General features: G+C 34.8%; 2 protein-coding genes across 2 annotated transcripts in view; one reads left to right on the forward strand and one right to left on the reverse strand.

The window, feature by feature from the left end:
• SsRbeta (signal sequence receptor beta) lies at positions 1-2,418 on the forward strand. Its single transcript, XM_069843801.1, has 4 exons — positions 1-295; positions 374-604; positions 1,328-1,411; positions 2,212-2,418. The coding sequence occupies exons 1-4, from the start codon at positions 149-151 to the stop codon at positions 2,350-2,352; spliced, it is 603 nt and encodes a 200-aa protein (XP_069699902.1). The 5' UTR covers positions 1-148; the 3' UTR covers positions 2,353-2,418.
• Mfe2 (peroxisomal Multifunctional enzyme type 2) overlaps positions 2,371-21,715 on the reverse strand; it is a 50,683-nt gene continuing 31,338 nt past the window's right edge. Inside the window, exons 15-17 of the mRNA XM_069843799.1 lie at positions 7,691-7,835; positions 5,408-5,505; positions 2,371-2,682 (exon numbers count right to left, since the gene is read on the reverse strand). Of these exons, the coding sequence (XP_069699900.1) occupies positions 2,566-2,682; positions 5,408-5,505; positions 7,691-7,835 (360 nt within the window). The 3' untranslated portion in view covers positions 2,371-2,565. The remainder of the gene's footprint in view (positions 2,683-5,407; positions 5,506-7,690; positions 7,836-21,715) is intronic.

Consider the following 21,715-nt stretch of genomic DNA (forward strand, 5'->3'; position numbering starts at 1 on the left):
CACCAGATGAGTTGGCACGGAGTTGGAAGTGTTTGTAGGTTAACAGGTGATAAGATACAGTTGAATCGTAAAGGTTAGACGTACACATGTGCATAGCACATTGAGGACTTCGTATTGAACACCATAGTTCGGAATTTACAACAGCACGATGAAGTTTCAAAGTTTGGTGGTTTTAGTTGTGGCCTTAGCGGCTTCTGTGAATGGAAATGAGGAAGAAGAAACAGGTGCTAGATTACTTATATCGAAACAAATTCTGAACAAATATCTGGTAGAAGACATGGATATAGTCGTCAAGGTTTGTAGCAGTTACACTTCATACTAATTATTTAGAAGGTATTTATATTTGTACAAATAATTGTGTTTATCTTTACAGTATACACTCTATAATGTTGGTTCAAGTGCTGCCCTTAGTGTGCAGCTGAGTGACAACAGCTTTCACCCAGAAGCTTTTACCGTAGTGGGCGGACAGCTTAATATCAAGCTTGACCGCATTGCTCCAGGAACCAACGTTTCTCATGTAGTAGTGGTCAGACCCAGAAAGTACGGTTACTTCAACTTCACAGCAGCAGAAGTTAACTACAGACCTACGGAAGATTCGTCTGAGGTAAGTTGTTAGCTGAAGAGTGGATGAAACTTTTGTAGGCTAAAATTACATAGCTACCCCAAAGGCCATGATTTGATAAAGATTTCCCATCTTGTCATAAACATAATTTCATTATTCAATTAACCTTTGCGTGTAACGTCATGTCTTTTATTCAACAATAAAATTAACAGTGTCAGACACAGAATTCCAGTTTTCACTTTGTTTAATAGAAAAGATTAATAGTCAAGACTATAATAAACATAGGATGAACCTTGTCTACTGCACGTTTAGGACTTTAAGTCTCTGCTAATATTGTTACTTCTGTAGTCGCTGTTATTCTCATTGTTGTTCTTAGCCACTGGCATAGCTCGGACAATAGTGTGTTTGCCTGGTGATCCAGAGTTGCTCTCGGGCATGGGCTCGATTTCTGTTTGGGCTGATTACCTGGTTGGGTTTTTCCGAGGTTTTCCCCAACCATAAGGCGGATGTAGGATAACCTATAGCGAATCCTCGGCCTCGTCTCACCAAATACAATCTCACTATCGTCAGTTCCATCGCAATAAATAACCCAGTAGTTGTTACAGCGTTCTTAAATAACCAAATAAAAAAAAATTGTTCTCATGTCTTTTCCTTGTGTTTGCAGAACGTTAGAAATGAAAAGCATGAATAAATGTAGCCATTAAAAAAATTACCTGGCAGTTAGAAGCCTAATAGAAATTACTAAATTATTTTTTGTTCACACAGTTACAGGTGGCTGTGACCAGTGAGCCAGGTGAGGGACTGATAATAGCATTCCGAGATTACGACAAGAAGTTCTCTCCACATGTGGTGAGTCTCAGGCCCTAAACTTTCCACTCGTAAATTACTATTATGTATACAGTAGTCTATATGGAATAATCTTATACGAATTGTCAAGTTACAAGCGTAGCTGTGTATGTTTCAAATGCTTTCCTTATCCTTATTGGAGTTTCCTTGCTAGTTCATTTTTGGGATTTCCCGACTTGACATTAGATGAATAAACATCCTCGCTCTAAGTGGGATTAGAGCCTACAATAATTGCCTAAGTGCTATGTTACAGCTGATGCCCTAAATATCAGTAGTGTATACTGCAGCCTGTATAAGCATATTAATTTCAGAAAGTTATTTAAGAATTGTAAATCTTGAGTTGGTATGTATTGAAAAATCTGTACTTGAAATAGTTTCAAACATCATAACCTCAATTTACAAAGAAAGACCTATGGATGTGGAGGGTATGACAAATGCACGCACACTTTCAATCATACTAGGCTATTGCTACATCCAAATGTTGAGTGGCAACCCAGCTAGCAAAGTACTATTGGGATGCTAGATGGAAAAAGAAAGAAATCCAAAATTTAAAGCTTTAGCAAACAAAAACAGTTTTGAGTTGCGAATAATGGCTGGTAAATCTTAGCCTGGATAGTGTTCTTTCAAGTGCAGTAGACCAACAGCAAGTCAAAATCCATAATTGATGATGTAATGGAGTTTCATAAATCAGTGACTAAAATTTTCGATGTAGATTTTTGTCAAGTAAATCAGCTATTACAATGTAATAATACAGTGTTATTCAGACCTATTCAAGTAACTTAGCAGCAATGTTTATTTTTCAGCTGGATTGGGGAGCATTTGCAGTCATGACACTGCCATCACTGGCCATTCCTTTCCTGCTATGGTACTCCAGCAAGTCCAAATACGAAAAACTGAGCAAGGCGCACAGTGGGAAGAAGGAAAGGGGAGGCTCCAAGGAATGAATGACTTTGTATACTGTATGACTGAAGATACGTATTTAATAAAAACAATGTTGACCTTACAAAAAATATTTCTTTTACATCAATATATACACATCTAAAACTTTAACAAATGCATAATCTTTAACAACACACAAAAAGTATAAAATCCACCATACCATACACCCATCCAACACCCAGCTGAAGAGAATTAGAGGACCTTAAGTGTTGACATCTTCACAGTTTCGATTCTTCTTTTAGTAGCTGAGATAGTTTTTGTGTGAGCATGATATTGCCTGCCACTTTCAACTTGCCCTGAATGAAAGCAGTCTGGGGATTCAGTTTTCCAGATGCCTACACAGACGAATAATGCAATACATTAAATAAATACTATTGTTACTGCATCATAGAATCTTACAAATTCTAAACATTTCAAAAGATCTTCACGCAATATTAACAATGTGACTGCAATATATATGATACAGAAACAAAATTAGACAGTTGTATGTGCATGTATTTCGTGAACTGTCACCATTTATTTTCCTTACCATTTCCTGTCAAATGTCAAGACAATAGGAGTTATCCAATTATATCACAAATATTAAGACATTATAAACATTTCCCGTTTTCTATGACACTGGGTAAAAATAATAAGGGAGTCTAGGTGGGATTCTGGAGATCCACATGGGGCAGAGACTACAGCATGCAGTGAACATCAGTAGTCAAAGACCATTCTCGAAGTTGCACTGCTTCTGCTCATGGTAACTGCACATTTTTCTTTGTAGTAATGACGTCATAGTGCTGTAAGTTACTTTTCCTGTGTACTTGAATATCCTTGCCTTTCATATAATCCAAATGAACATAACTGATAATTTATAATAAGTTTCATCAAATGAACTTTTTCACACTGCTGAAAAGTAAACACATTTTACAGTGTTTCGAAGTTTGGATGTATCTTAGTCTTCAGGTAACAATACAGACATGGAAGTGAGAGGCTGATACAGTTCCGGGCGAATAACCAATAATGAAATACAGAGGCTGTAGAATTGTAAAAAAAATAGCAACTATGCTACCATATAGCAGACTGAGGAAGAATTGGACCACATTTTGCAGAAAGAAACCAGCCCACATTATACCTAAACTGAGAAAAATGCACTTTAAAGTTAAACATGAGTGATATATTTATTTATGAATGTAACTACATACTACTTTAACCAGAAACGTATTATATGAAGTATCTTCGTTCAAAATATGGATCCTTGGAATTATTTAATTAGAGACATTAAATTTGTTTGTGGGTTGGTTCCTTTCTGCATAATGTGGTCCAATTAACAGAAGACAGGTTATTGACAAGTTTTTTCGTTAAGTTTAGCAACTTCGTTTCTGATGATAGTGACCAATATTGGGAATGTTTAGGTCGAGCGGGATGATCTGAGCAGACCACATGTTCAGCTTCTGATGGTTTTCTATCGAGTATGAGATTATTTTATTTGAAAGATGGAAATGTTTGGCCAGTTTGTCCAGCTTTACACATGTATTGTGCTACTTTGAACTTATGAAGAAGGCACAGTTTTACTATTTTTTGCTGTTTTAGTGTTACTGTGAGTAGTCTGCTCAGTGAAAACTGTTTTTCGCCTGAAAATGAATGCAAATCCAACCTTCGAAACATCATCCCATTATCTCCTGGCCTAGTTGCATCATGAGTGATGCCTTGTTGGTGTCACTTGTGGGGTCCAGACCTGTCTTCGGGACAGTTGACTAAACAACAATGAAAATGTTGAAGGGACCCCCATATATAAAAATTCCTTCTCCTACTCGTAAAATTGATGATGCCTAACTATTTAACACTACACTTTTATAGAAAGGATTCTCACGCCATTGAATTATAATTCTCTAACTAGATGTCTTTTTTGTGATATTTCACAGCTGCACTATAAAATATTTATAAATTTACAACACACAAATTACGCACATAGCAGTATCACAATAACAACACAGCAAAGCTCTGGATAGCAGCTGTTAAAAGATGCTATATTCTGATTCGTTCAGAAAGCTACTGCATAGCTTTCTTCAACTTTCATGGGAAGGGTTTTCAACAAAAATAACTGTTGAGTGCAAGGTTATAATGGCCTGGATATAGAACTGAATAGCAGTCTGTGTATTAAAATGTAATGAACACTGTGAATATCTATAATCATTTTGATAGCTCCAAGAAAGTGTGCAAATTGTAGTTAATCGTGATACATAGGAAACGATACGTCAGCCAGCAATTGCAATCATGTGTAAAACTAGAAACAAACTCTTCTAAATCAAAATTTCTTCATTTTGCTCTCAACAGTACTTTTTTTTTTTATCACAATTTTCGTTTCTTAAATTTGAACGATTCACAAAGAATGGATTTTTTTCATTCCATTTGTTTTACTATAGTCTCATCGCTCTTATTTCCGACAGCCAATCACGTTGCAGGTCGGATACATTTAAACGTGTGCGTCTTGTGATTCGCTGCTGATAATGTTATGCACTTCCTAAGGCTCGATAAATACTTAATATAATCGCCCGCCATTTTGGCTCTTTCGTTGGCGTTCACAAAAGGCACACGAGGACGTTCTTTGTCGCTCAATTACAGTGTGTTTGATTTATTATCATAGGAGCTATGACATGATAATGTTTAACAGTGCGGCAAATAGATTCGTCCGGTAGCTTGGTAACGAAAGAACAAAAATGGCGAATATTACCTACCTAGACTTTATAAAGCCTTCACTTCCTAAGGCGTAAGTAAAGAGGAGGAGTCATGCCGGAAATAACAGCAACGCGACTATAATTTTCGCATTTAATGACCTTAACAAAAATTACTGTGCTATCAAACGTACCTATGTCAGTTTTACAATATGTTATGCTATTAGAAGCATGACTAGCCATCATGTTACACGCGTAGTTTCCAATGAAAGGATGTTCCTAATAAATAGCCTATCTAACTTTGGTTGAGAAGCTATTAAGGAAACATACAGACTCGACTGTAATCTCAAGAACCACACCTCTTTATTTTTGGAAGGAAGATTAGTGCAAAATGAGAACTTACAATGCTTGCCATATCTCCATCAGCAAGGGTAAGTGTGCAGTCAGGCTTGCCAGATTTTGGAGTTCCCTGATATACATCAGCTTTCTTCAGATCCACAGCTGTCAACAAAGATAATATGCATTACTACTATTTCACTTACACTAGAAATAGTTCTTGGAAATAATAAATGCTATGACACATAGCCATAGGAAAGCAATAATGGTTTTATTCAAATTCAAAATGCTCTTCAGTTCAAAACTTCAAAAACATATGAATTAATATAGAGAAACAATTTTAACAAACTTATTTAAAATAATATTTATAAAGAAGAAAATCGGCAATATGTCGTAAAACAGTAAACTATCACATCTGCAACTGTGCATTTAAATTTAGCTTCACACTAACAAGAGAATTATCTATAAGCCTATGTCGAAACCTCCCCTCAGAATATGCACACCATCAGATCTCCATAGCACACACAAATATAAAAAAACTAGCTGTGAATACTAACTGTATGGGTACAAAAACTTAACTCGGAATGTTGCATTAAAAAGCTACAGCGCATATTTGAAGAGAGTAGTTCAGTTGCCATCCAAAGTGAATACATATAGGCTACTGTCACATGAGATCAGATGATGCACCTAATATCCAGCACCTGCAGAGTAAGCACTATCTACTCAAGGTCATAATCTTTTATTCAAGTTTTAATTTCATAATTAATCGACGGGAGATTTCGATTTGAGCTTACTCATTAACACTTCCTTCATAAGTGAATTTTCACATTTTAATTTAAAATTCTCAACAATTTCATAACCATGGTGCTGGTCAATTTATAGATTTTATAGTTAAAATAATTTTCTTGCAAGTTAAATTTAAAACACCTGAACTCCAGCCCTACTTATGCAGAAACAAAAATTGCTACTGATAACATACGGTGTGTGAGAGTGTTCAGCATGTGATTCTCCAGTCTGGCTATTATCCCAGTGGGGTTTACTTATGGCTCATAACACTATGGAAATATTGTCTTCTCTCATTTAAACATGTCGCCAGCATGGAACAGAATGAATGGAAAGGTAACACACAGCCAGTCTAGGGAGACTGTTCGTAATATGTCTATGTTTATGAACTTTAAAACTAACAAGTCTTGACATTTAAGAAAACACTCAGAAAGTAACAGTGGTCACTGGAGTCAGTTTCTTCTTTGTTACACCTACAATCTTAAAAATCTTGTAGAAAATAAATAAAATTTGACACTATTTGTGTTTAGGGCCTAATAAGAAATCGCAGCTTTTACAATAAGAGTTACCGAAGTTTTGGAAATAATAGTGATGAGGCTTGTATAAAATTAGTAAAATGAACATAGATATTTGAAATATATCTTTTCATTCTATCTCACTTTTATGAATACCTGAAATAAAAACTTCAAAAAACACCAGGATACATTGTTGCTGGCAATTCTGAACCTGGAGATAGTAGGGCCTACGAAGGTAAGTTTTTACTGCTATGGTACTTAATGCAGGTATGCTTTCTGGAAAACACAGCTTATGTATATGAATTAACTCTGTATTCCTCTGGAAGGTACAGACTTATTTACGAGATGCACCTCCCTTCTCCGCATATTTATAACTAATATACCGGTACGGTAATACGCGAAAGTCCAGTATACAATGCTAGAAAACAGACCATTTCCCTAGAGATAATCGACTTGGTCTTCTCGTATGTTATGTTGGTAATTAGTAGGGGAAGGAGAGAGATACAGAGTCTTTGTTGTACCGTAGTTCTTCTGGAGAATTACGAACATAGGAACTGAACCTTTCAGTAATACAGGGGCTGACAAGAATAGTAACATAATAAAGTTATTATACTTGTCAATTCGTGATATTACCCTAGATGATCTAGGATATTACTGAGGAATTTGAATCTCAATATATATTAAAATGTGGGCAGCCCAAAATTCCAACAATAAATGGGTACTCTTTAACTACTTTTTACTCTGAAGAATAGGCTCAAGTAGGTGTATCACTTTTTTAAGAGAAAAAAAAAAACTCCCCCCCCCCCCCCCCCGCAACATATTGGACACCACCTACGTTTTAAATCTCGTGCCTGAATTCTCATCCAGAAGTTGACCAATTTACTCTTGAGAATTATGAAAGTGGAGATTACAATATATCAATAAAATCAACGTTTTGTGTGATATTGTGATATATTAACCTAATTAAAAGCCAATGTAAGTAAATATCACGTTTGTCTCTTAGTAACACATAACCCCAAAAGGAACAGTGAAACAATCTTAACAATACGTACTCCAGGTAGCAACTTGGCTTCCACCCTTGGTTATATTATACTGGAAAACGCCGTTTATCTTCTTAACTTTGTCTGGATTGGCTGCAACCCGTTTCTTCATCATCTCAAAGACGCTGTCTGACTCCAGCTGTGAGGCTGATGTTACCTGCAATAGTGAATAATTATCAGAACTACGTCTAAAATAAGGAATTGTAAAGTGTGAGATTATCTAATTACCTTACTAATCTAAGAAATATGTGAAACATCCAGTGTAAAAAATAGGTTTCAAATTATCTACCGGTACCCAAAGGATAATCATGTGTGATAATGGATTTATAGGTTATCTTTTTTACACTGTCATCCGTTGGCAATTAGTATGTTATTCAGAATATTATATGATGTAATTTCATTAATTTAAATTCAATTTTCTTTCTTCTTTTTAATTACTTCACCCGGAATATTTTAATGTTATATGTGACTTAACCTAAGTTTCGTGATCGTTATACTTGCCTTGGTTGAAACCATCTTGTCAGTAATGGCAGCAACGCGTGTCTGAATGTGGTCTGAATCGGTTTGAATGAATGACTCGCAACTTTCTACCTTATGCCTTATGAATGATTGAACTTTGTTCGTAACCTTGGACAACTGATCGTATCATCAGGTGTCTGAAAGTACCCTGTCATGATACATAACAATTTCTTAGATATCTACACAAGGTAAAGATTTACATATAGGCCTACGGTAGCTATATTGGGTAAAAGTATCCAAAATTGGGCCGAGAAAATGAAGTAACTGATTTTGTCCTTTCGACTAAAAATAATTATAAACATGCATAAATTCAATTCCTCCCTGAAGCTCAAACCTCAACCACTCACTTCGAGATTTCAGGTCATCTGAACCTACGTCTTTGATCTGAAGTCTGAACTATCTTTAATTCTAGCTTATTGATAATTTTAACTTCAAAAACAAAACTATTAAAATTTATCAATCCGATTGAGTTTGTTTAGTCCTACGTATATCAGCCTAAACAAGACTGATTCTCTCATAAGAATCTATGTGACTTTAAAAATTTATGCTTAGTGCTGTTAAGAGAAACGCATATTGAGAAGCTTGAAATAATACACAAAATAAACGAAAAAATTAAGAACGACATAGGCTAATGAACTGAAAATATGAACAAAATGAGCAGTGCATCACTATATACATTTTCGTCCTATAAACACATAATGAAGAAAAACTTAGGAAAGTGTGCAGAACATTGAAGAAATCAAAGCTGCTACATGGAGGACAAAAAAATCAGCATGAAATCGTCACTGCATAGATATTCTGTGATGAATTCAAGAAGTTTCCCAGAGAGAAATTCACCTCTCACACCTAACAATAAATTTATTTCTGAGGTCATTATAATGAACTACACCCAGGCCGTTGTAACTTGGATTTGACAGTTATTTGCATTGGCAACCATTCCTATGAAAAAGCGGCAGCCTCCTGAACTTCAGCATAGAAAAAGTCGGCTCCTGAACCAATCAGAATGTAGGATTTTCTATCAGCTGTTACTGCTGTGTAAAGCCTTGGTTTTTCTGAACCGACGCATGCGAAGGTGCGAGGCCCGAATTATACGAGAGATAGTGAGTGTTTCTATAGCTGCGAAGTGCGCAGTACCTCGGACTGATTTGTCCAGCCGGATTTCTGCGAGGTTTCAGAAAATAGCTTTGGATCTAGAGGGCTGTAAAGAGGAAGTGTAGATTGGATTTTTTTTTGTATTGGTTAATTTTAAATGAATTCACAACATTTTGAAGATTGCTTCTATCTTCTATCTTTCCTTAAATGAGAAAAAACGTAGATGAGAAGGATAGCCTACTCGTTGGGGTCGTTACAAACAGCCATTCCATTCCATTATCAACAATAGATTATATAGAGTGAAAAGATTCAAGAGCAATATGAGGATTTACAAAATATGATACCCAAGGTTGCGGGTTCGATCCCGGGCCAGGTCGATGGCATTTAAGTGTGCTTAAATGTGACAGGCTCATGTCAGTAGATTTACTGGCATGTAAAAGAACTCCTGCGGGACAAAATTCCGGCACATCCGGCGATGCTGATATAACCTCTGCAGTTGCGAGCGTCGTTAAATAAAACATAATATTTCTACAAAATATGAAGAAAATAATAAAGTAACTTATCTAGCGAAATAAAACATGTCCAATTTAGATATGTGGGGTAGGGAAAGATGGTCTACTGGACGCAAATAACTGTGCATAAATAACTGTAAAATAATACAAGAAAGCGTAAATCTGCACACATAGACCCTAGTGTAAAAGAAACAGGCACTTGTACTTAGTTTTCTTCTCAGGCTGTTATCTAGCAGTTCAAAAATGAACTATGTGGGAGAGATTCCTAATATTTTATGTCGATAAATTATCTAAGTTCATATACGGATTCAAGGAAAGAATGTGTGACAAAAATTAATAATATATAGCAAAAGAATAAAACAATTAGATTCTCACGTAAGTGGTACAGCTCAAATAATGAAAAGTGTCAGAGGAGGAACAATTTTATTGTTGCATTCATCTCAAGTCTGATTAGTTTACTTACTAATTACTTGTATGTGATATATGCAATGGGGAATGGAACTGGCCACCCTACCAATTATCTCCTGGCTCAGTTTCCTCATGAATGATGCCTTATTGGTGCCATTTATCAGATTCCAACCAGTTTTCAGACTGTTGACTAAACATATGTACATACATTAGCTTCCTCTTTCAAAAGTAGCAAATGGGCGGCGAGACCATTGTCAATGTCAATGGGAAAATTAAAGGAGAAACAATTAAAAGGTACACGAAAACTCGTCCTTGCAAGGGAGTTGAGGCTGAGGAAAACTGAATATGTTAGTTGCAAGCCTGTTGGCCACTTTGTCTCCGAGTTTTGCTGTTCCACTGAAGGAACTACAGTGAATTTTGAAGGGAAAATCCGGACACAATCTACGCTCAGCGTCAATTCAGAAAAACCAATGCTTTACTGGCACATGCTTCATTTGTGTGTTAGTGTCGTAAAGTTAGAAATAAATTTGTAGCACTGCTGTGAAATATCGCAAGAGAAAGTGATAATTTATGTAGTGACAATCCTTTGCGTAACTAGTCAGACTTCAGAATTGATGCGAAAGACTCGACAACTTTATGAGCAGGAGAAAGAATATATCCGTATATCAATTCCTGCAGGTGATGTAATAACAGTGGACATCAAACACTTTTGCCCTTTCTAAGAGAACAGTAATAAAGAATGGAGTTAAATAATAATTACCATTTGAATTAACTGTACAGAACAGTAAACTGAGCGTAAGTTAAGTCAGCTGTTTTTTATTGATCATTGTGGCAATGTTGCAGCTCTCGCTACCACCATTACGCAAAGCTGTCAGGTGCAAGGTTGCAATGACCTGGGTATACAGTCAAGCATACATTTTTCCCATAACCATATAAAACGCATTACTATGGTACTTGTAGGAATCAATCAGATCGTATTCCGTATAGAAAATGTATTCAGATCGATTTGAATACTCCATGAAAATGTAGTAAATAATCATTCTGTATACATTGTTCATCATGAAATGCCATTGGGGATAAAAAATTTACAGTGAGTCTCGTCATATTTAAAGACAGATAGCAAAAAATAGAGATAATTTCCGCAACTAATGAAACAAATCAATATTACGTATTATAAAACAAGTATTGCTCAAGGTTCTATTTTAGGGTGATTGCTGTTTTTGGTATACACCAACAACATATTAACTATAAAATAATTCGTCTGAAGAAATTCTCTTTGCAGATAACACTAGCATTATATAGTAAGCAAAGTACTTTGCTTTGAAACTAAACAAAATATAGTACTTAGAAGCCTTATTTCCTAGTTTAAAGCAAATAAACTGTCACTTCATACAGGTAAGTCAAATATTACAATCAAGTTCCTAACATGTTGAGCTCAGATGTTGTGTATAGTAAATGATGGCAACTTTTTGAAACAAACTGAAAGTACAATATTTCTTGGTCTTAAAACTGACAATCACTTGAGCTGGAAGGAAAATAATGAATATATTTTCCAAACTTGGGTCAGCCTGTTATTCTACTAGATCAATGTAATTTTTTTCTGACAGTAATACACTAAAACTAATGTACGGTATTTCATTTTATTTTTATTATGGAATATCATGGTTTAATTTTTTGGGCAGCAAAATCTTTTATGTATACAAGAAAAGTATTCCTTTAATAGTTGCTGCATATAAAACAGATTCTTATAAGGTACCTTTATTTCGAAATTACGAAATATTGACCCTTTCTTGCAAATATGTACACCTGAATTTTGTTTCTGGGTCTGTACATTTCTAATGATGTCGTATGTAGATAATGAAGGAAATATCTCATATCATCAATGCAAGACATAAAAATGACCTTCATAAGCCATCAGTTCCCCTAATGTGTTTCCAGAAGGGTGTATATAATGAATATATTTTAATTTTCTACTCTTAGAAACAAAATATTAACAGACAACAAAAATAAATTCAAATCTGTTCGCAAAAATCAGCTTTGTTCACATGCTTTTACTGTATAGATTAATATTAGTTATTTAGGCAGTAGTCCTTCCCTAGAAACTATATTTCAGTACATATATACCATATATATATATATATATATATATATATATATATATATATATATATATATATATATATATTGTAGGCTATTAAGAAGCTTATTTAAATACATTTACCATATACCTAGGTGTAAGTTCTCATTTGTTATTCTGACTTGTTCTATATTCAGTTGTCCTTGAATACGTATATCTGAATTTATAATGTAATAAATAATCTAATCTTATCTAATAACACATTCGCCTTAGCTCAGACATTCCTTGGTATGTGTAATGCAATGGACGTAGCTAGCTCTTACCTCCCTGCCTTTGGACTATTATTGAATCCATTTAATAGCAGCCACAGAAACTTGAACTATCCGTTACTATATACCAACAGTTTCAGCCTTGCTTCTTCATCGCACAATTTAATACCAGTAAAATAACTTCACACATCTCGCTATGAATGGTTTTCCCTTCTTACGCACACAATTCATTCTAAACTATTAAGCCTACACAGTATAATATTCACTTCTCCAAGTAGTTTACTCTGACTTCCAATAATACAATTAAAATCAAAAGAATGTTACACTTAAAAAATCGCAGCTAACGTGAATTTTTTTTGCACGAGGTTACCTGACAATTCAATAACACACTCTAACTCGAAAGTCAAACTAAATTATACAGACCACAAGAAAAACAGTCGACTATAATATGCATCATAACACTACCTTAGACTTCAATGTTTTCTTGTCAGTGTCACAAAAGAGCAGACACTGAAGGACAGAAAGCATGGAACAATATGATATATAAGCACAAAAAGGGAAGACAGATCAAGATATGTAATAAAAAGAAATTATGTTAAATTTATGATAATGCAATTTATGATGGTCCAATTTTTATCTCATCTGAAAATAAGGGGAAATTCGAAGTAACAATGGCATCCATAAATTATACAATAGACTTCCAATCACAAAACTAGTAAATGCCAAAAGACTACAATGGCTAAGACATAATAGCAGAAGTGTAAAGAAAATATTATTCAATTACTTTCAAACGAAAAGACCCTGGAAAGACCAAGGAGAGATGGAAAGATGAGATCGCAACAGAATGCCTGGAGATGGGGGTTGACAACTGAGAAGATCTAGCAATGGAAACAAATGGGAAACTGAATGAAACAATCATCCTGTTCAGCTCTACCGTAAAAAATCTCGGAGTGCATTTCGAATCTAATCTCAATTGGGATATGCATATTAAATATACATATAAGAAGGCATTCTCTATTCTCCATTCACTAAAAGGATTGTATCATTATCCATCTAAATTAAAACAGATGCTGGTACAGACACTCATTCTACCTCACTTCGATTATTGCGACGTTCTGTTCAGTGATCTCAGGATTGATTCCACTCAGAAACTACAGCGTGTTCATAACGCGTGCGTCCGCTTCATTTGTAATGTTCGATACTACGATCATATCTCACCTTCTTTCGAGAAGTTTTCATGGCTTAGGTTACATGAGAGGAGAAATCTGCACTCACTTCTCTCTTATGGCTGTAAAAGGGTATCTGTCGGATACAGGGGGGGAGAGCCATTAATCCTTCCCATTGATGGCTTTAAGGAACCAACCTGGACAAATACCCAATGTCCCATCCCTACCTTCCCGTGGTGCAGCTGTTAGTAAGCATAATTTTACGAGATGAACTAAAGGGAGGGGCTACTCATCCATTAGCACTGGTCAGCTTGATGAGTTAATGACTGAATTTGGTATAATTTTCCTCTATCCAATACCTAATTCCCTCTTTACCCTTTCCTATCCAGTCCTCTGACTGAACTCTTACTTTCTTCGATCCCGACGGCATTAGAGCATTCGAGGCCTAGAGGTTCATTTCCCTTTCCTTCCTCCTCTTTCTACTTTTCTGTTCCTAGTGCTGACCTGCTATGGCACTAAAATCGTCCTCCAGTGGCTTAAGGAGGGAAAGCTGGTGATCAACAAGATCTCCCAGCTAGGTCCAATGGACCCATCGACCAACAGCAGGTGTGGTCCTCCAGACATTCTGGGGGTTGTGTGTGAATGAAGTAGCCACCAAAACGTTAAAATATGGTGTTCACTTAAATCGGCTACAACTTGCCATTTAACAAGAAATGGATTCGGAACACCTCAAAATCTGTGCTTCATTGGCTGGTCATGATAATATTTTTGAAAAATATTGGAGTGCAAGAGGTCAAATGACTTTATTGTCAAACGCCTGGCATTAGAAAACAACAACAACAACTTTCTCTCTTATATCGAATTATGCACACTTCATCCCCCTATTATTTATTCACTCGTTTTCATATTCTCCCTCGCTATCATAATATTAATACTCGATCACAACGCGATAACACGCTAGAAATTCCACTTCACACATTATCTCTGTATTCCTCATCTTTCACTGTTGCTACCTCTCGTCACTGGAACTCTCTGCTGCCTGAAGTCAAGGGCTGCCGAACAATGAAATCTTTCAAATCCAAGTTAGAAAATTATCTTATGACGAGTTGCCAAACTAACTTACTATTATGACAAATGTTGTATTGCATGTTTCCACGTATTCATATATATTTTTTTTTAATGTTCTAGTGATATTTAACTTATTTTATATTTTTGTTTTCATATTTTCCGATAATGGTATATCTATAATGTGATAAGTTGAGCTATATATAATCATAATTTTCCTTACTGTGTGTACTTAAAAATATTGTATTCATTGTATGCTTTGTACTGCAGTATTTTATTATTACTATTCTTATTTTTATAATAATAATAATAATAATAATAATAATAATAATTATTATTATTATTATTATCATCAATAATTGTCTTATTTTTTTATACTTTATACTTTGTATGTCCCATTTATTTTGACCTGCTGTTCACATTTTATTATGCTTTTTTCTTTCTTTCTGTATCTTATATATTATGTCTGATTTCTACTTACTTGTTGTTTACATTTTATTATTATTATCTTATTCAGTTTTGTGTGTAAAATTGTAGTGTACTTTGTAAATTTGTAGTGTTTTTTGTAACGCAGTTGAGTGTTAGAGAAGGCTGTATGGCCTTAACTCTGCCAGGTTAAATAAATCATTATTATTATTATTATTATTATTATTATTATTATATTAAAAGAGTGGAGGCACTTTGCGAAATCTGCACGGAGTTGACTTGCCCCATAATGCCTAACTGATTGATTAATCAATCGACTGATAATGCAAAAATAGTTATCACTGAATTTTACATAACAAAATAAATGAATAGGCATTACTACAGAAAGAGAAATTAGATGAAATAATCATAATATATCATAAGATAGCATTGCGACACACTGCCCTCTTCTTCCAGACCAGGCTCCAACAGATACAATGTGTTTAACATGTTACAGCTACTATGAGTTTACACTAGAAGATAAACCTTCGTTTTCTGGGTTACATTAATGTAAAATAATTTTGTTAATTTTTCTGATGAAATAATTTTTCCTTTCATGTGGACTACACTGTTTCATTTGTCAGTTTATTCTACATAATACCAGAAAATCATGAAGAAAATCGTCTCATCTAATTTGAAGTAAAATGCCACTGAGTGTTGTGGATTTCAAGTATAGATTCATTAATTTATTTACTAAAATTATAGGTAATTCTTCAATGACTTAATACTGAAAAGCTGTACTTCCATGAAAATCTCCAAGTCGATTTTCAGCAATGTCATAAACTAAAGATATGCAAAAGAAAAAAGGAATGGCGAGAGTAAGAAGGAAAAAAAAATTACCTTTGGTGTATATTCTTTCAGCTTAATATAATGTTCTACTTGAAGAGAAGCAAATAGAAGCAATTGAAATGTGGATATGGAGAAGAATGAAACATGTGAAGCGGACAGAGAGAATAAGAAATGAAGCTGTGTTGGAAAAAGTGGGTGAAGAAAGAATGATGCTAAACTGATCAGGAAGAGGAAAAGGAATTGGTTGGATTACTGACTGAGAAGAAACTGCCTACTGAAGGATGCACTGAAAGGAATGGTGAACGGGAAAAGAGTTCGGGGCAGAAGAAGATAACAGATGATAGACGACATTAAGATATGGATCATATGAGGAGACAAAGAGGAAGGCAGAAAATAGGAAATATTGGAGGAAGCTGGGTTTGCAGTGAAAGATCTACTCTTGAGTAGAACACTGAATGAATGAATGAATGAATGAATGAATATAATATTAGCTTCATTAAATGTTGTAAACATTTGGCATTTAAAAGGTATAAGATGTATGTTATTATAAACATTTTTCCATTTTCCCTAAATTAAATTTTAACAAAGTAATCATTGAACTCTGAAACCTACTGACAAACAGTTATGAGTAGCTACATTGCTACAAATCTAAATCCGTTATTTTCGACATGAAGTGATAAACTGAGATTAGATAAGAAATAGCGGCAATGTTATGGCATTCAGATCACTTGCAAAATGATCAAATTGAAGTATGACTTTGAATATATTTATTGAATGTAATATAGGCAAATGCAAGAGTGCAACGCATTTTCACAAAAAGCATTTCTTCATATTATTTTCGCATTACACTAAGTACAATATATTAGAAGTTCTGTGATTCTGCAACAATCTACATATATTTTCGATTTCTCTCATATTATTGATTGTTTAATGCTCAAATGTATAAGCGCAAATGTAACACATTTATATTTGTACATGTGTGACTTTTTCAAAATTTTCTCTCTATAGATTATGTAAGACTTAATTTATTCGAGGCCACTGGTGTAGCTTAGATAGTAATATGTTTTCCTGCTGATCCAGAACAGTGCTTGGGCATCAGTTCTATTACTGCTTGGGCTGATTACCTAGTTGGGTTTTTTTCCGAGGTTTTCCCAACTGCCAGATAATCCCTGGTAAATCATTTGCTTTATTTCACCAAATATCACCTCGCTATCACCAATTCTTTTGGCACTAAATAACCTAACAGTTGATACAGCATCATTAGATAACCAAATTAAAATAAAAAAATATATTCGTGATGTTTATGTATATAATCTTCATACATTCATTCTCTTCTTTTCATCTAAAGGCAATGCATTGTCAGTGAAACCATTTCTCTTTTCTTTCAGATACTCTTTTCATTTCTCGATAGTCTTGACATCCTATGATTGCTATTGTATCTTCCAGAATCATCTTTCGAGATCTTTCTCTTGTTCTTCTTCCTCAAAATTATGCCTTCATAAATTATTTTAAGAAAATTATTGTGACGTAATATTGTAATATGATTAAAAAAAAGGCGTCGGTTTGGGTGGTGCAGTCGGTAGAGTGTTGGCCTTCTGTGCCCAAGGTGGCGGGTTCGATCCCTGTCCAGATCGATGGTATTTAAATGTGCTTAAATGCGACAGGCTCGTGTCAGTAGATTTACTGTCAAAAGAACTCCTGCAAGACAAAATTCCAGCACACTGGCAATGCTGATATAAATAAAACATAATTTACAACATGATAAAAAAAAAGGATACCCTTTTATTGTTAATTAAAAAGTTAGCAATCTGTTTTCTTGTATTTCATCTGGTCTGTCCAGCTAAACCTTGTCATTCTCCTCCAAAGCCACATTTCCATTGCATCCAATCTTTTTCACATTTACTCTAACTGCTTTGCTTACATGAAAATCACGTCTAGTGCTTTTTCCTCCCTACTTATCTTACCTTCTCAAACATAAATATCCTACGTTACAATTTTCAGAGAGTCATCCTCAGTGATGAGGTCATTACTATACTTGCTCTTGGACCTAAGAAGTAACCCACAAATGCGAATAACTAAGCATTGCTTGTAATATTGCATGATGCATCCACCACAAACATAATATAAAGTGATTTTTACACTTTCTTTCAGTTTAATTTCACTTTGTTGCTTTGAGAATTTCTTGTGTTTGAAGAACCTGACACTGGTACACGTTGGAAAGTATCGATAATATGTTTATCTGCTTTCGAATAATGTCTTACATTTGCAGCACTAAAATGCTCCCTATGTTTTCCCAATATCCAAATTCTGCATAGAGGGGCTTCAATATATTTCTCATAACCTCTGTAGCTGTGAAACAGTTGACAGGTAAGACGTTCTTCAGGTTTTATAAGCCTGTTACCAACAGGATACTTCTCTGCAAACGATTAGTATTTAGTGTCACAGTGTATGTTTATATTAAAACTCTTGAATTTTGTCAGAGTTTGCTGATAAATCAAACATACTGATAAAGCACCAGGTCAATTAGTTAATGTGAAGCAATACAGATTAGTCTGATCTGATAAAAACTGTCTACTTTCGTAATCCATCTTTATTCTTTTGGTGCCACATATTTTACATTAATCTTTAATGACCACAATCATAAAGTAATTTTTAAAACAAGTTCTCACAAACAACTCATAAATGTTACTTGTGAAATAAATGCTATTTTGATAATAGCTAACAGTAGTGATTGCTGCGTGCATGCATTTTTGTAGAGTCACTGTATGTGGCCATCATTACATGGCTCAGAATGAGCACAGTAAGGTCGAAGATAATAGATGATCATATTTTAAAACAGACTTCAATCATCAATTACCTGCGACATTATGTATCATATGGAAAAGAAGCAGACATACAGAACAAACTGTCAAATTTTCAGTTAATGTGCGAGACTAAAAGAAAACATTAAGGAAAAAAGACTAGGAAAGAGACGTAACTAAAGTTTTATAAAACAATATCGATCCACTCACTGATGTATGGAAGCAAGTGTTGGATTACTACAAAATGATGAAGCAAAGATACAGGTTGTCAAGATGAAGTTTTTAAGACCTGTAAAAAGATGTAAGCACCGAGACAAAATTACCTATAATGATGTAAGATTGGAATTAGTAATAAAATCTCCCAACTCAAGAATAAAAGAATATGTAGAATAAAATGTTTTGAGCAACTGCAGAGGATGGAAAATACCAGATATCCAAACTAATGTGGCAATGTAGACTTAGGCCAGGTGCACACATAATCAGATGTGGCATGGAGCGACACAACATTTTGTTTGATGGTACTTGTCTCCCATTGATTTCTTATGATGTGGTGCACGCAGAATCAGACGCGAGCAGATACAAGAAGACAACATTGGATGACTGCATGAACTTGGTCTGAGTCTGATGCCTGCGCATGCGTCAGTAGCCACAGCCACAATTGTACATTTCAACTATCTACAGATACTATTGTTGTGTAGTGCATATAATTCATAATGGAACTGGATGTGGATAGATTAGTTGTTTTAATATAGGAAAGATACATTCTGTAAAATCTCATTTTGAAAAAATACCACGACAATAATGTGGTTTCTAAAATGTGGGAGGAAATTGCAAATGAGATGAAAGCACCAGGTGAATAATAATTAATAATAATTTGTAGTAGGTCTACTTCTTTGCTCTATGCTATTACGCATTATTGATTTAATATATTTTGTGCGAGATCGTGCGTATTTGCTTGGTTTCCGCACAAAACCAACCCTCGGTAAGTCTAAAATTCCACATTCAATATTCCCAACCGAACACACATAACAATTTCCCTCTTCTTCCGCTTAAGTGACATATTGATTTTACTGCTTTAGGCTTTTAACATATTATTTTTAGAGACGTTCAATATAGTAATAATTATAAATTGGAAACTTACCACTGCAGTTTCACCTAAATTGCACTGTTAATTATTGTTTTTAAATATTTGCAAAAATTAAGTAAACTCTACAACTCCACTAAAGTTACTGCATTTCGTGATGCATGTAACATTAAGGAAGCCATTTGTTTTAAGTTCGCATTTATAGACTGGGGGAAAAAAAAAAAGACAGATGTACAGTATATCATGGCCTGCTGGAGTATAGTAAACACAGAAAACATTTTAAAGCAACAATGTTGAAGATAGATATTTTTGTTTTCCAAAATTGCCGTCATTGAACAGAAACCAAGATGGAGATTTCATTGCAACTAATTAGAAATTCCTCTTTCAGGTATGTAATAAACGATCTTCGCACAAAATAATGTACGATACACGAGCAGTATGTTTTCTTTCAATTCTCGGAAATTAAAAAAGCTCAACTACGTTTCGTTTTTTCAATCTTGTCCTCGAACATGAAAACTTCAACATACCGCTCTTGTAATGCATATTACTATTTCATTATTGTGGCTCATGAAGTATCATAACATACAAAATTACGTTTGTGCACTACATTAATAGTATTTCATTTCAAGATGCTTTCAATTGCATAGATTTTTAGGTTTATTAGGCGTCCTTAAGAAATGATATCCAAATACAAAGAATTTCTGATATAGATAGTCCTCATTCATTGGCACCATTTTCTAGCCTAGGCCAGTTTTCCAAATCCACACAGCCAGCAGATCAGTTGTCGTGAGCAGACAGTGTTAAGCTGTCATGAGGCATTGTGAGACACTATAAAGCAAAATGTCACATCACGAAGAGCTGCGCCACATCTGATTCTGTGTGCATCTGGCCTAAAAGGATGGAGAGACGTAGCAGACCTAGAAAATGGTGGACTATGGAACTAGAACAGGCTTTAAGGCCTATATCGCAAAAATGATGATGACCACGACGACAATGATGCCACCACCAGTGATGACTTATTGTTCAAATGGTGTGAAAAGACAGTCTTTGCAGTCCACATTCAGACCAGAGTCCAGCAATTGATGACCCCTCTCTATAACACTCTCCATACTCCACTGACTTAGCACCTTTTGAGTTATTTCATGTTTCTCCATGTACTTATATAAGATCTTTCCAGTAGGTCTACATGAAATTATCACAGTTACAATTCTTCATTTAATTTTGAAAAATGTTTTTCATATCCATTTCCAGTAAATGTAGGGTCTACCAATGCAAACAGAGTGCATCACAACTAAGGAAAATTACTTTAAGGTGGACGTGCATAAAGTATCACAATTATGTTGTCAATATTGACAACAGCCATGCCTATGAAACTATTATTATAGAGTGGAACCTTGTTCCATAGTTTCTGCTGTTGTATTATTGTCATCTTTTTCGTCTCTTTTTTTTGGGGGGGGGGGTCCAGAAATAGTCCCATTTAAATAAGCTATTTTTTCCTGGATCCATTGTTCCTTGAACTGTTCTTTTATCACATCAATTGTTCATAAAATATGATCCCAACACAATATTTTCAAGCATGGATAGTTTTCTTTTACTTTGAAAAGATGAACTCTTTGCTCTCCATTATTATCTTTCGACTAACTTGAGAAGACTGCAAAATCAGTGAGCTAAAAACTGCTTGATAAGGTGGAAAATTATAAGTATTTCCGGGAAATTTTCATCACTAATAGCATATCCAAGAACAGGTCGTATCAGTGTCTAATATAACAAGATTTTCAGGGACAAAACAC

Source organism: Periplaneta americana, chromosome 13, assembly GCF_040183065.1.
Source record: "Periplaneta americana isolate PAMFEO1 chromosome 13, P.americana_PAMFEO1_priV1, whole genome shotgun sequence".
Taxonomy (NCBI): Eukaryota; Metazoa; Arthropoda; class Insecta; order Blattodea; family Blattidae; genus Periplaneta; species Periplaneta americana.